This window comes from Salvelinus sp. IW2-2015, unplaced genomic scaffold, assembly GCF_002910315.2.
Source record: "Salvelinus sp. IW2-2015 unplaced genomic scaffold, ASM291031v2 Un_scaffold775, whole genome shotgun sequence".
In the NCBI taxonomy this organism is placed as follows: domain Eukaryota; kingdom Metazoa; phylum Chordata; class Actinopteri; order Salmoniformes; family Salmonidae; genus Salvelinus; species Salvelinus sp. IW2-2015.
In genome coordinates, this window is record NW_019942608.1 from 278,532 (window position 1) to 293,010 (window position 14,479).

General features: G+C 44.6%; 1 protein-coding gene across 1 annotated transcript; it reads left to right on the plus strand.

The window, feature by feature from the left end:
- The first annotated feature begins 6,872 nt into the window (after positions 1–6,872).
- On the plus strand, positions 6,873–11,299 carry LOC112068859 (endonuclease domain-containing 1 protein). Its single transcript, XM_024136078.2, has 2 exons — positions 6,873–7,232; positions 10,655–11,299. Exons 1-2 carry the CDS (start codon positions 6,930–6,932, stop codon positions 11,165–11,167), a joined length of 816 nt encoding a protein of 271 aa, XP_023991846.1. The 5' UTR covers positions 6,873–6,929; the 3' UTR covers positions 11,168–11,299.
- The last annotated feature ends 3,180 nt before the right edge of the window (positions 11,300–14,479 follow it).

A 14,479-nucleotide genomic window follows, 5' to 3' on the forward strand; every position in this document is an offset into this window, starting at 1 on the left:
CTGCGCCTGACTCCGCACCCAGTACGCCCAGATCGTTACAGAAGCCCGCACCCCAGAGCATGGAGTCAGCAGGAGCAGCGGCCACCCCCCTCCCATCGATGGAGGAACGCGTCCTCCATCATACCACCATCCTCCATCGGATTGGGTCTGCGATGGACCAGATGATGGAGAGAATGGACCGATGTGAGAGGAGTGGTCTCCCCACTTCACCTCCGGCTCCTCCGACGAGTCCGCCCCCTCCTCCCCCGTTGCCTTGCTCCAACGCACTTCGTCTTGCGCCCCTGAGGGAGTACGATGGAGCGGCGGCTGGGTGCCAGGGTTTTCTACTCCAGCTCGAGTGAGGCCGACTCCCTCGGGGGAGGAGAGTGTGAGCGTCCTCGTCTCCTCGAGCTCTGGAGTGRGCCAACGCTGTCTGGAATGGCCCAGACTCGGCGAGGGAGCACTATCCGGAGTTCACCCGCTGTTTCCGGGGCGTATTCAACCACCCTCCGGAGGGCCGAGCGGCGGGGGAGYGACTATTCCACCTCAGGCAGGAGAAGAGGAGCACGCAGGACTTTGCGTTGGAGTTCCGGACCTTGGCCGCTGGGGCTGGGTGGAACGACAGGGCCCTGATGGACCACTACCGGTGCAGCCTCCGGGAGGACGTCCGCCGGGAGCTAGCGTGTCGGGACGCCACTCTCTCCCACAACGAACTTATAAACATGTCAATCTGGCTGGACAATCTGCWAGCTGCCCGCGGGCGTTCAGAAAGGGTCCTGTCAGTTCCATCTCCTAGCCCTCCCGCTCCCATTCCTATGGAGCTAGGGGGGGCCGCTTCTAGGGGAACCGGAGGGGGGGGGGGGTTCCTCCTGCACCAGCTGTGGTTGGAGAGGACACACGGCCGACCGGTGCTGGAGGAGTCCGTCTGGGAGTCGAGAGGGCAGACAGAACAGTTCTCGGTCACCCCAGGTGAGTCAGCACCTGAGGAGAGGTGCTGGGTACCGGTGGGGGACATCTTGGATCCTTCACTGTTGAGGGATTTCCATCGCCTCCACCAGGATTGCCCCGCGACTCGCCCTCCGGGTCGCCCTCGAGGCCGGTGTCGGCACCCTGCGGGAGCCGCGCTTCAGGGGCGGGGTACTGTCACGACTCCTACCGAAGGTGGCTCCTCTCCTTGTTCGGGYGGCGCTCGGCGGTCGTCACCGGTCTACTAGCTGCCACCGATCCCTTTACCATTTTCTGTTTGTTTTGTCTGTTTAGTTTCACCTGTTCCTTGTTGAGGTTGATTAGTTGGGCTATTTAAGCTGCTCTTTGTGCGGGCTTAACTATTTTTGCCACTGTGTTACTGTGTGGCAGTACGTATTGTGTTGGGCATTTGTTATTGTGCGCCCGGTATTCTTGGCGAGAGCTATTTTTTCCCTGTGCGTAATAAACGCTATCCTGAACTTTCTGCCACCTGCGCCTGACTCCGCACCCACTACGCCCAGATCGTTACAAGTAGCCTCAACAGCACTCTCTGGGGTAGCACCATGGTGTAGCTGGAGGACAGCTATTTTCTGTACTTCTCTGGGTACATTGAGTTCAAYACAAAACCTAGGAGGCTCATGGTTCTCACCCCCTTCCAGGACTTCCTCCAACCTATCAGAGCTCTTGCAGCATGAACTGACATGTTGTCCACCCAATCAAAGGATCAGAGAATGAATGTATTATTGAAAGCATAAGCTACAGCTAGCTAGAACTGCTGTGCATAAAATGTGATGAGTAGTTCACTCAAAGAGATCAAAAGACAAAAGTTGAACAGTTTTGAACAAATTAATTTCATAAAAAATTAAGGAGAAGCAGCAGAGAGAGAGAGAGAGCGAGAGAGAGAGAGGGAGAGAGAGAGAGGGAGAGATTTCATTGTCTGCTGTACACTGTACTGCGTGGATGTAGCGGGTTTACTAACGTGTTACTTCTAGTAGCTATGTTCTAGTAGCTATGCTGTTAACTAATATGGTGACAACGATTTAGGCTGTTTGTAGCGGTTAGCGGTTATGGTATGAAAGTTTGGCTTGGAAAGATTTTTCAYCTGGTCACAGACAGCTGTTTTGTTGTGCACTGAAGTCCACCAGCGAAGGGAAAAGGTGAGAGGAGGAGAGTGMGTAGATGCAAGATGGAATTATACAAAGAGCAAAGAGATGATGCTGTTTGTATGTGGCTGCTATGAAAGTGTACTGTGTGTGAGAGTGATCAGGAGTGTATTCATTCTGCTTATTCTGTTGAAAAATGTTTCTTAAACAGAAGCAAACAGACCAAAATGTAAATAAACCTACCGGAATTTGTCCAATAGAAACTCTTGTTTGCAACTGTTGGACTAGGGCGAAGGTTCTCCTTCCAACAGGACAACAACCCTAAGCACACAGCCAAGATAACGCAGGAGTGGCTTTGAGACAATTCTCTGAATGTCCTTGAGTGGCCCAGCCAGAGCCCAGACTTGAACCCGATCGAACATCTCGACGCTCCCCATYCAACCTGACAGAGCTTGAGAGGATCTGCAGAGTAGAATGGGAGAAACTCCCCAACTACAGTTGTGCCAAGCTTGTAGCGTCAAACCCAAAAAGACTCAAGGCTGTAATCGCTGCCAAAGGTACTTCAACAAAGTACTGAGTAAAGAGTCTGAATACTTATTTAATTGTGATGTTTAATTWAATTTATTTWGCAAAAATGTCTAAAAAMMAGTTTTGCTTTGTCATTATGGGGTAGTGTGTGTAGATTGATAAGGGGGGGAAAAGATTGAATCCTTTTTTAGAATAAGGCTGTAATGTAACTAAATGTGGAAAAAGTCGATGGGTCTGAATAATTTCCGAATGACCTGTATATATTGTATCAACTATATTCTAGTCAGTGCCACTCCGACATTGCTCGTCCKAATATTTATATTTTCTTAATTTAATTATTTTACTTTGATATTTGTGTGTATTGTTGTGAATTGTTAGATATTACTACACTATTGGAGCTAGGAACACAAGCATTTCGCTAAACCCGCAATAACATCTGCTAAATATGTGTATGTGAGCAATACAATTTGATTTGATTTGATATTGATATTGCAGACTTATTAAGGACTCTTATTGTAGATTGGACCTTTTATTGTTACTAATGGCAAGCTTTGTGAAATCTCAACGAAGATACAGGCTATGTGTTGTAATGTGCTATAATGATTTGTACCTTSGTTTTTGTCTTGCTGTTGGTTTTTCTTCACAATAATATAGCAGCTGGATTAATATTGTATAATCAAATATGTTTTGGGGGGGAATGACATACAAGAAAATCAAACCATTCAGACCTATTCAATTATTAAATATAGATTATGCTTAAAGATGGTGTATCTTCTCCTTAGCGTAGAAGGTACTTTTTGACCACATTTCTGGTGAATAAATAATGAAATACATGAAGCAATAAAATATCAGAATAAAAATGTTTTTATTGCTTTTTAATAATGGTGATAGTCATTTGTCTTGGTCTTAAGCAAGCATACATAACATCAAAACAGCAATCACATCAGAAACCCAAGCCAATTTACAACATTTATTCTGGACAGATTGTGGATGTTTTTTTGGTTTAAAAATTAAATATATTATTCAGGTTTCATTCTAGCCATGTAGATATGAAACATATGTATATAAACATACAAATAGTGTGCTTCCTTATGTTCAGAACTAGTTTCAATTAGGTAAATTAATGATCTAGATGTGGTTTACCCTCTTAGGACAGAACACGGGCACAGTTGTGTTGTTGCCACAAAATCTGTTCACATTCACACGGGTGTGCAACCCTGCTAATCATTAACCTTCTGAGATAAAAGGTATCTTTTGGGTGCAAAAATACTTTGCCACAGTTAGTCCTCAGTGCCACATACAGTGCTAGCATCTGGGCAAATAAACATCATGTACTGGTTCGTACAGATGGGAACACGTAGATGGGAACACATGTTCCAGGTCGAGTACATCGCAGGCGTTGCATTCTATCAACCAAGGGTTGTGTGCCACGTCATTGACTGAGCAGACAGGCATCAGATAGCTATACCATAATGATGTGGTTAACTGATTTGTTGAACACATAACCAGGCGTTGTGAGATCTGGCATGCTTCTGCAATGTAGTCGGCAGTGGTGTAGTGGAAGGTACACGCAAGCCTTATACCCATATCACATATTTTCCGTGGGCATTGCGCATACTCACTTCTTAATCCCCACAATGCGTATGAAAGTAGTGCGGCAGAGGTATACGCCATATCAATTAATAAGGCTGATGGAACAGATCAGAATGTTTTGTTTAAAATGTTGATAAATTATTATTTCTTCACAATTTCAGCTCAGCAATGTGCACACTGCGGTAGGCCCAGAACTGTGAGAATGTTCTAAAATAGAATTTGCAGGAGGAAACTCTGTTCTAAAATGCGCACCACACGTGCGAGTGGTTTCATGGACAAAGATGGAAATATCCGTTAGTAATTTAGAGGGGAGATCTAAAGATGCAACAACTATCATATGTTGATAATGTGACTAGGATATTGCCTTTGGCTGCTAGACAATGAAAGAAAGTTGAAAGAAAACTAATAGGCTGGAACAGGAGAAATGCATATGAGGAAGTTTTTATAAAATAATTGCTTCCATGTTTCTATGGTGGAAGTTTGGCTATAGGCCACTTTCAATCAAGGTAAGACACCTCATAATATGAAGTATAATGTCCAGGTTGCAAACAATGAAACAACAGGAAAAATATACGACGCTAATGATAGGTCTAACCATCTTATGGTAGATGGAAGGCTTTCCAAAACCTGAATTAAATGTTAACTAGCTACTGTACAAAGTATCCTATGCCTACCAGTGGCCAATTGTTTTGCTTTACTCCAACTCAAACACCGCTAACCAAACAACAGTGCTAGGTGCCTGTGCACTTGAATTAGAGGTTAACTACACACAAAAAAATCTAAATGTATTTTATTTTAACCAGAGCTCAAAATTGGTCTAGTGAACGTAACACACCAATGTAAACTCGGATTTTTTTTATATAAATATGAACTTTATCAAACAAAACATACATGTATTGTGTAACATGAAGTCCTATGAGTGTCATCTGATGAAGATCATCAAAGGTTAGTGATTAATTTTATCTCTATTTGTGCTTTTTGTGACTTCTATCTTTGGCTGGAAAAATGGCTGTGCTTATTCTGTGGCTTGGTGGTGACCTAACATAATCGTTTGTGGTGCTTTCACTGAAAAGCATATTTGAAATCGGACACTTTGGTGGGATTAACAACAAGATTACCTTTAAAATGGTATAAGACACATGTATGTCTGAGGAATTTTTATTATGAGATTTATGTTGTTTTGAATTTGGCGCCCTGCACTTTCACTGGCTGTTGTCATATCATCCCGTTAACGGGATTGCAGCCATAAGAAGTTTTAACCATTTTTGTGGAAACCAGAAAAAATGTGGAAAAATGTCTGACTTAGTTGACAGCCTCATTTATCTGTTTCAATGGTAAGCCTACTATTAGACTATTTGCACAGTACAGCTTTGGTTGGCCTGACTGTGAAAGACCAATATAGGATTTATCATTTTAGGTAATTCGGAGTGTATGTCACTGTTTCTCATAGAATCTTTCGCTCACTGGTAGTCAGCCTGGAATTTAGCCATAATGTTGACCCTGGGGAACTTCCAGGCTTGACAGTATCAGGATGTGCAGGAAAACATGCACTATATGACCAAATGTATGTGGACACCTGCTCGTCGAACATCTCATTCCAAAATCATGGGCATTAATATGGAGTTGGTCCCCCCTTTGCTGCTATAACAGCCTCCACTCTTCTGGGAAGGCTTTCCACTAGATGTTGGAACATTGCTGCGGGGCCTTGCTCCCATTCAGCGACAAGAGCATTAGTGAGGTCGGGCACTGATATTGGGCAATTAGGCCTGGCTCCCAGTCGGCCAATTCATCCCAAATTCATCCCAAAGGTGTTCGATTGGTTTGAGGTCAGTTCGTCCACATTGATCAGTTCGTCCACATTGATCTCGACAAACCATTTCTGTATGGGCCTCACTTTGTGCACCGGGGCATTGTTATGCTGAAACAAGAAAGGGCCTTTCCCAAACTGTTGCCACAAAGGTGGAAACACAGAATCATCTAGAATGTCATTGTATGCTGTAGCGTTAAGATTTCCATTCACTGGAACTAAGGGGCTTAGCCCGAAGACCGTTATTATTACTCCTCTATCAAACTTTACAGTTGGCACTATGCATTCAGACACATAGCGTTCTCCTGGCATCCGCCAAACCTAGATTCAGCCGTCGGACTGCCAGACGGTGAAGCGTGATTCATCATTCCAGAGAACGTGTTTCCACTGCTCCAGGCTGCTTGGCCTTGGAAACCCATTTCATGAAGCTCCCGACAAACAGTTATTGTGCTGACGTTGCGTCCAGAGGCAGTATGGATCTCGGGTGTGTGTGACAGATGATTTTTACGCGCTTCAGCACTCTGCGTCCCCGTTTTGTGAGCTTGTGTGGCCTACCACTCCGCAGCCGAGCCGTTGTTGCTCCTAGACATTTCCAATTCATAATAACAGCACTTATAGTTCACCATGGCTGCTCTAGCAGGGCAGAAATTTGACCAACTGATTTGTTGGAAAGGTGGCATCCTATGACGTTGCCACTTTGAAAGTCACTGAGCTCTTCAGTAAGGCCATTCTACTGCCAATATTTGTCTATGGAGATTGCATGGATGTGTGCTCGATTTTCGATACCTGTCAGCAATGGGTGTGGCTGAAAGAGCCGAATCCACTCATTTGAAGGGGTGTTCACATACTTTTGTTTATATAGTGTAAGTGGAAAGCCTGTGGTACTTCTCACCAGAGAACCGCAGCCCAGTCACCATTTTATCTCCACTAGCGTTGACCAAACGTCTTTCACCATGGGGCTCCGGTGTGAAGTTTTTGTTTTGCTGTTGTTTCCTCTGCTTTCCCAGGGGGAAGTGACCTCGTTCGTAAAATGCAGTCAGTTCTTTCTGAACCATGTTCCTCCTACGGTTCTCAGTGATCCTACGAACAATAATCGCTACCAGCAAATATGCCAGTGTCTCCTGGACAATAATAATAAAGTGCAATATTACTATGCCACACTCTACGAYACCAATAATAAGATTCCTGTGTATTCTGCCTACGAGCTTCAACTTGCAGACATTGAACGAAAGGACTATTGGTATATCGAACCTCAGGTAGGCACAKAATTGTATTTACTGACATGTATAACATTTGTTTTCACACCTTAACATTTTTGTAACAGTTTACTTGAAGTGGGTATACTGTACATAAGGCAGTATACCTTTATGAGTGTTGCAGTATTTTCCATAACAACTTTCAGTACACATTTATTCAATATCATTCAAAAGGAGTTTTCAAACTAGATCTTTATTCATCCATTTTACAATGTACATTTTTATTTTTACTGCCACGGAACCCAACCCTCTGACACATAATAATGTAACAGGCKCAGGTTGGCATTTATTGGGATGACTCATGCACTGGAGGCAGCTCTGCAGAGTGGTCACTAGCTTTCATAAAAGYCATAAAATCTGATTTTAAGACCAAAAAGCCCATTTCTGTTTTCATGAATTTTACGACATAGCCAATTCTGAGTTTGCAGCTGACCCATCTAGCGTAAATYGTTCAATTCTGCCTCCAGGGCAATTTTCATGACAATAAATGTCAACATACTTAAAAGGTTGGGAGTTAGCACAGGGTTAGCGATTAGTGACTGTTGTACATCCTCTCTGATATTCTCTCAATTTGGTAGAATGCCACTGGGTAAACATTCCTTAGAATCATCATGAATTATTGTATTMAATTCTGTACTTTTCTTAGACGATATCTGGGAGAAGGCGGATCTGAAGAAAACAGAGTACCTGGCCTAGAGCGAGTTCTGAAGCACTAGGCATACAGCATGTTCYCTGCCAAGATAAGCTAAAAACGTGTATTTATGTTATTTTTGGGGGTTGGGTACTGTGGTTATAAAAATGTAAATGTCTGTTGTACTATGRATACATAAAGATCTACTTGAAGGGAATGTTCTTTTTTTGAAAACTCCTTATGAATGATGTTGAATAAATGTGTTATGAAGTTTGTTATGAATGAAATTGCAATACCMATGAAGGTGTTAATGTCTTGAGTGTACCCCCTTCAAGTAAAGTGTAACCTAAATGTCTATATATTAATGTCTATATATTTTTGGGAAACATACTGTATGTTGTGCATTCACCAACAAGGTACAGAGAMAGAACAATGGTGTAASGGYTGTCGTCGGAATGAGACCAAMGCGCAGCRTGGAAAGTGTTCATRATCTTTATTGTCAAGAATCACTCAAACAAAAATAACGAATACAAAAACGAAAGCGAACAGTTCCGTCAGGCACAGATACTAAACGGAAAACAACACCCCACAAAACCCAAACGGAAAATGACAACTATTATATGATCCCCAATCAGAGACAACGATAGACAGCTGCCTCTGATTGGGAACCACACTAGGCAAAAACAACAAAGAAATATAAAACATAGATTCTCCCACCCGAGTCACACCCTGACCTAACCAAACATAGAGAGTAAATAAGGATCTCTAAGGTCAGGGCGTGACAGTACCCCCCCCCCCCCCAAAGGTGCGGACTCCGGCCGCAAACCTGAACCTATAGGGCAGGGTCCGGGTGGGCATCTACTCTCGGTGGGGGCTCCGGTGCGGGACGCAGACCCCGCCCCGCTATAGGCTCCCCCCACTTCGGTAGTGCCTCCGTGCAGGGATCGTCGCCGGGACCTCCGGACCATAGATCATCGCCGGAGGTACTGGACTGTAGACCGCCGCTGGGGGCTCTGGACTGCAGATCGCCGCTGGAGGCTCGGACTGCAGATCGTCGCCGGAACCCTGCTGGAACCCCTGCTGGGCTCTGAACTGCAGATCGTCGCTGAGGCTCCGGACTACGGACTGTCGCTGGAGGCTCCGGAGTGCGGACCGTCGCTGGAGGCTCCGGACTGGGACCGTCGCTGGGGGCTCCGGACTGGGAACGGTTGCTGGAGGCTTCGTGCCATGGATTACCACTACAGGCTCCGGGCCATTGGATCACTCACTGGAGGCTTCGTGCCATGGATCATCACTGGAGGCGCCGGGCCATGGATCATCACTGGAGGCTTCGTGCCATGGATTATCACTAGAGGCTCCGGGCCATGAATTATCACTGGAGGCTTCGTGCCATGGATCATCACTACAGGCTCCGAGCCATGGATCATCACTGGAGGCTTCGTGCCATGGATCATAACTGGAGGCTTCGGACCATGGATCATCACTGGAGGCTTCATACGTGGAGCCGGAACAGGTCTCACCGGACTGAGGAGATGTACTGGAAGCCTGGCCCAACACGTCCTGGCTGGATTCCCACTCCAGCTCGGTGAGTGTGGAGAGCTGGCACGGGACGCACTGGGCTATGAAGGCGCACTGGAGGCATAGTGCGTAGAGCCGGCGCAGGATATGGAGGCGCACTGGAGGTCTGGAGCGCAGAGCTGGCACAACGCGTCCTGGCTGAATCCCCCCTGTAGCACGGCAAGTGCGAGGAGCTGGAACAGGCCGCACTGGGCTGTGCTGGGGAACTGGGGATACCGTGCGTAGAGCTGGTGCAGGATATCCTGGACCGAAGAGACGCACCGGAGGCCAGTAGCGCTGAACCGGCACAATCCATCCTGGCTGAATGCCCACTCTATCACGGCAACTGCGGGGAGCTGGAACAAAGCGCACCGGGCTATGAATGCGTACTGGAGTCACCGTACGCATCACTGCATAACACGGTGCCTGACCAGTCACACGCTCCCCACGGTAAGCATGGGGAGTTGGCTCAGGTCTAAACCCTACCTCCGCCAATTTCCCCGTGTACTCCCCCCAAAAAATTGGGGGCTGCCTCTCGTGCTTCCGTTGTTGCCTTGACTCCTCGTATCGTCGCCGTTCCTTTTTTGCTGCCTCCGCCTGCTTCATTGGCAGGGTCTTGTCCCCTGCCATTACCTTCTCCCAGCTCCAGGATGTCCTCCACTCCCTTTTCTCCCGGGCCCAGGATCCCTGCTCCTCCTGGCCACGCTGCTTGGTCCTTTTTTGGTGGGGTGTTCTGTAACGGCTGTCGTCGGAATGAAACCAAAGCGCAGCATGGAAAGTGTTCATGATCTTTATTGTCAAGAATCACTCAAACAAAAATAACGAATACAAAAACGAAAGCGAACAGTTCCGTCAGGCACAGATACTAAACGGAAAACAACACCCCACAAAACCCAAATGGAAAATGACAACTATTATATGACCCCCAATCAGAGACAACGATAGACAGCTGCCTCTGATTGGGAACCACACTAGACAAAAACAACAAAGAAATAGAAAACATAGATTCTCCCACCCGAGTCACACCCTAACCTAACCAAACATAGAGAATAAATAAGGATCTCTAAGGTCAGGGCGTGACAAATGGTATATATTTTGTATTTTAAGTTTTACGTGCATGTCACACAAATCGCTGTAAAATTCGAACTTTGTGAATTTCCCTTTGCCAAAGGTATCTACAGACTGCTAAAAAAATGTGTTGCCTGTAATCAATGACTTTTCTTGACTCTCACAGCTCGATGGTGGTAGTCRCCTCTGCATGAGCGGACTGAACCAAATCCCGTCCAACAATAGGGGTGACCACCAGGCCTTGAACCGAGACTACGAGAAATCTGGCTACGACAAGGGCCACCTCTACCCCGTCCATCACACCTCCACCCATTCCTCCATGTYAGCCACCTCCACCTTGACCAACGCCGCGCCCCAAGACCCAGGCTTCAACCGGGGCCAGTGGAGGGTACATGAAGAGGACCTCGCTGAATTATTGAATAACGCCTGCTCCAAGGCCTATGTGGTCACAGGTGTAGTGCCTGGTGACACCCAGATAGGTGATGGTGTAAAAGTGGCTAAGTACTACTGGAGCGCATACTGTTGTGTTAGTAAGAGTCACACTACAGAGTCTGCAGGGTATGTTGGTCCTGATAACAATGGCAAAGTGCAAACGCTGACTGTGAAAGATCTGGAGACTAGACTCAGTGGTCCTGGATATTATGGTACACCTTTCTATGTGTTCCAAGGTAGATGCTAATGCTATATCAGCTAGCTAATGCTAATTTAATCTTGAACAACACTATAATTGTAACAATTGTACATTTTACTGTTTTTAACACATGCAAATTGTATTTTTGTTAAATAAAATACCAAATGTTCATCATAATAAGACAGCTGTACCTCCAATATGTGTGAATTAGTTGACTTAGACAATGACAAGGATACTATTTGATGTAAATTAATATTTAATATAAATACTTGTGAGAAATATTCTGTAAATATCAGTAATTGATCATTAACATTTTATTATCTATAACATCATGTGTACCGTTCMGTAGATTCAATTCCTTTATATGTCAATTGACATACTATCAAGTTTCAAGTTTTATTAGTCATATGTACAGGATACACATGGTACTGTATACACCGTCCAACAAAATGCTTACTTGCAGGTTCTTTCTCAACAATGCAACAACAATAACAAATAATGAAAGCTTAGAATATGAACATAAAGTAAATGGCTCAGTAGAATATAATAAATATGTTAGCATAAGTATAATACAGGAAGGCACTATTTATAGTCCACTATACACGTGTTTTGGGGAAGGGGGGGATTGGGGGGCAAGTGTTGTGCACTATTTAGCAATAACAATAAGAGTCTGGTAGCAGCAGTTGTGATGTGTGTGTAGAATGAATGTGTGTCATCCAAAAAGTTATACTTTTGAATCACCTGTCCATAGAACATTCTTCCAAGTCTTCATTATCCTCCAGGTGCCTCCAGGTGCTTTTTGTCAAACTTGAGTAAACTTTTTCGATGACATGGGTACCATTATGCCTGGCAWAAACCAAATACTGCATTCTACAATAAGAACCTCATACCAACGGTCAAGCATTGTGGTATTAGAGTGATGGTTTGGGGATGCTTTGCTGCCTCAGGACCTGGACAACTTGCCTTAATAGAAGGAACCATGAGTTCTGCTCTGTATCAGTGAATTCTATAGGAGAATGTCAGAAGCAATGTCAGAAGCATAGCTGGGTCATGCAGCAAGACAATGATCCAAAACACACAAGTCTACATGAAAATGGCTAAAAAGCACCAAATGTTGAGTTTTGGAATGGCCTAGTCTTTAAGGGTCAATGCTGGAGACGAGAAGCAGGTACAGAGAGTGAACATTTAATGAAACACAGACATGGAACAGAACAGGAWCAGCGTCTGGACAGGGGAAAAACATTGACATCAATGCTGACACAGAGAACAAAGTGAGGAGTAGACAGATATAATCAACAAAGTAATGGAGTCCAGGTGAGTCCAGTATTTCACAGCTACACGTAATGATGGTGACAAGTGTGCGTAATGAAGGGCAGCCTGGTGCCCTCGAGCACCAAAGAGGGGGAGCTGGAGCAGGCGTGACATAGTCAAAGTCCAGACCTAATCCCAATTGAGATGTTGTGGCAGGACTTGAAAGGAGCAGTTCATGCTTGAAAACCCACATGAAATCTCTGCATGTGTGGTTCCCACTGTGAAGCATRGAGGAGGAGGTGTGATGGTGTGGGGGTGCTTTGCTGGAGACACTGTCTATGATTTATTTAGAATTCAAGGCACACTAAACCATCATTGCCACCAAATCATTCTGCAGCGATACGTCATCTCATCTGGTTTGCACTTAGTGGGACTGTCATTTGTTTTTCAACAGGAAAATGACCCAACACACCTCTAGGCGGTGTAAGGGCTATTTGACCAAGAAGGAAAGTGATGGAGTGCTGCATCAGATGACCTGGCCTCCACAATCCCCCGACCTCAACCCAAATGAGATGGTTTGGGATGAGTTGGACCACAGAGTGAAGGAAAAGCAGCCAACAAGTGCTCAGCATATGTGGGAACTCCTTCAAGATTGTTGRAAAAGSATTCCAAGTGAAGCTGGTTGAGAGATTGCCAAGAGTGTGCAAAGTAGTCATCAAGGCAAAGGGTGGCTACTTTGAAGATTCTAAAATATAAAATATATTTTAATTTGTTTAACACTTTTTTGGTTACTACATGATTCAATATGCGTTATTTCATAGTTTTGATGTTTCCCGGAGGTCATGATATTGTCATGACGTTGGCCTGGGGGTAAGTTTATAACAGTCATAAATACCTCTCCCTCCCTTTTTCCTCTCTCTACCCTACTGATGTGACATTTGAAAATCTTTTGGTTAGCATAGAGATTCTGGGAACATCAGAAGGTGGGGGGAAATTAACTATATTCTGGTAATCTGACCAATTGAACATATGCGGTGGTACTTAATGAATATGATGTCAGTTCGGTTGTCATCTGAGACATTCTCATCAATGATAGGATGACATAAACTCTACAGTGGAAAGTCTGCAAATTGTAGTTATCGGATTCACATGGAATTGTTGTTCAATTTAAATTTTTGAATATAACATTATTGGTGAAAAGATTAAATGTAATTTTAGCTTCCAAATGAGAGATTTGGGTTTTCATAAGGTTAGGGCCCGCCCCTGTGAAGAGACATGGGTTATAAAACGATGAAGACACACCCTTCTCCCTTCACCCTTCACCCTTCTCCCTTCTCCCTAAAGCCTTGACGAAAATGTAACCTCCTGTTCCAAGTACGTGAGGTCTGCAGCCTCTGCGTTAAAAGGGCAAATAACTTGCTGTTCCGAGGATGTTAGGATGACGATCAGATGTCAGAATGGTTCAGATGTCAACTACAGAACTAAGCCAACATCAGCATGAACTTTGGTTGTGAATGGTATGAACTTTGAACTCATATTCACTACAGAAGTGATACCTCCTAGCCGTTGAGTTAGCAACAGCAGCTGCAAACGTGGGCTAGGAAAGAACAGACAGAGTATCCCGTCTACCACACAACGACGTTACAACAACGTATCTAATTTACCAGCAGAGACATTCTTCAAAGGACACAGCCTCTCATCTACCACCAACCTACCTGTCACGTTCTTGTATGGAGGAAGAGAGGAGGACCAAGGCGCAGCGTGATACGAATACATTTTTCTATTTATTAATAACGAAACGAAGAACACTTAAACAAACTAATCAAAACAACAAAACGAACGTGAAGCTATATATATAAAGTGCAGACACAAGCAACAAATACATAGACAATAACACACAAAATCCCTAAAGAATATGGCTGCCTAAATATGGTTCCCAATCAGAGACAATGATAAACAGCTGCCTCTAATTGAGAACCAATCTAGGCAACCATAGACATACAAACACCTAGACTAGGAAACACCCCATAAACATACAAAACCCCTAGACTAGACAAAACACATAAATCCCCCATGGCACACCCTGACCTAACCAAAATAATAAAGAAA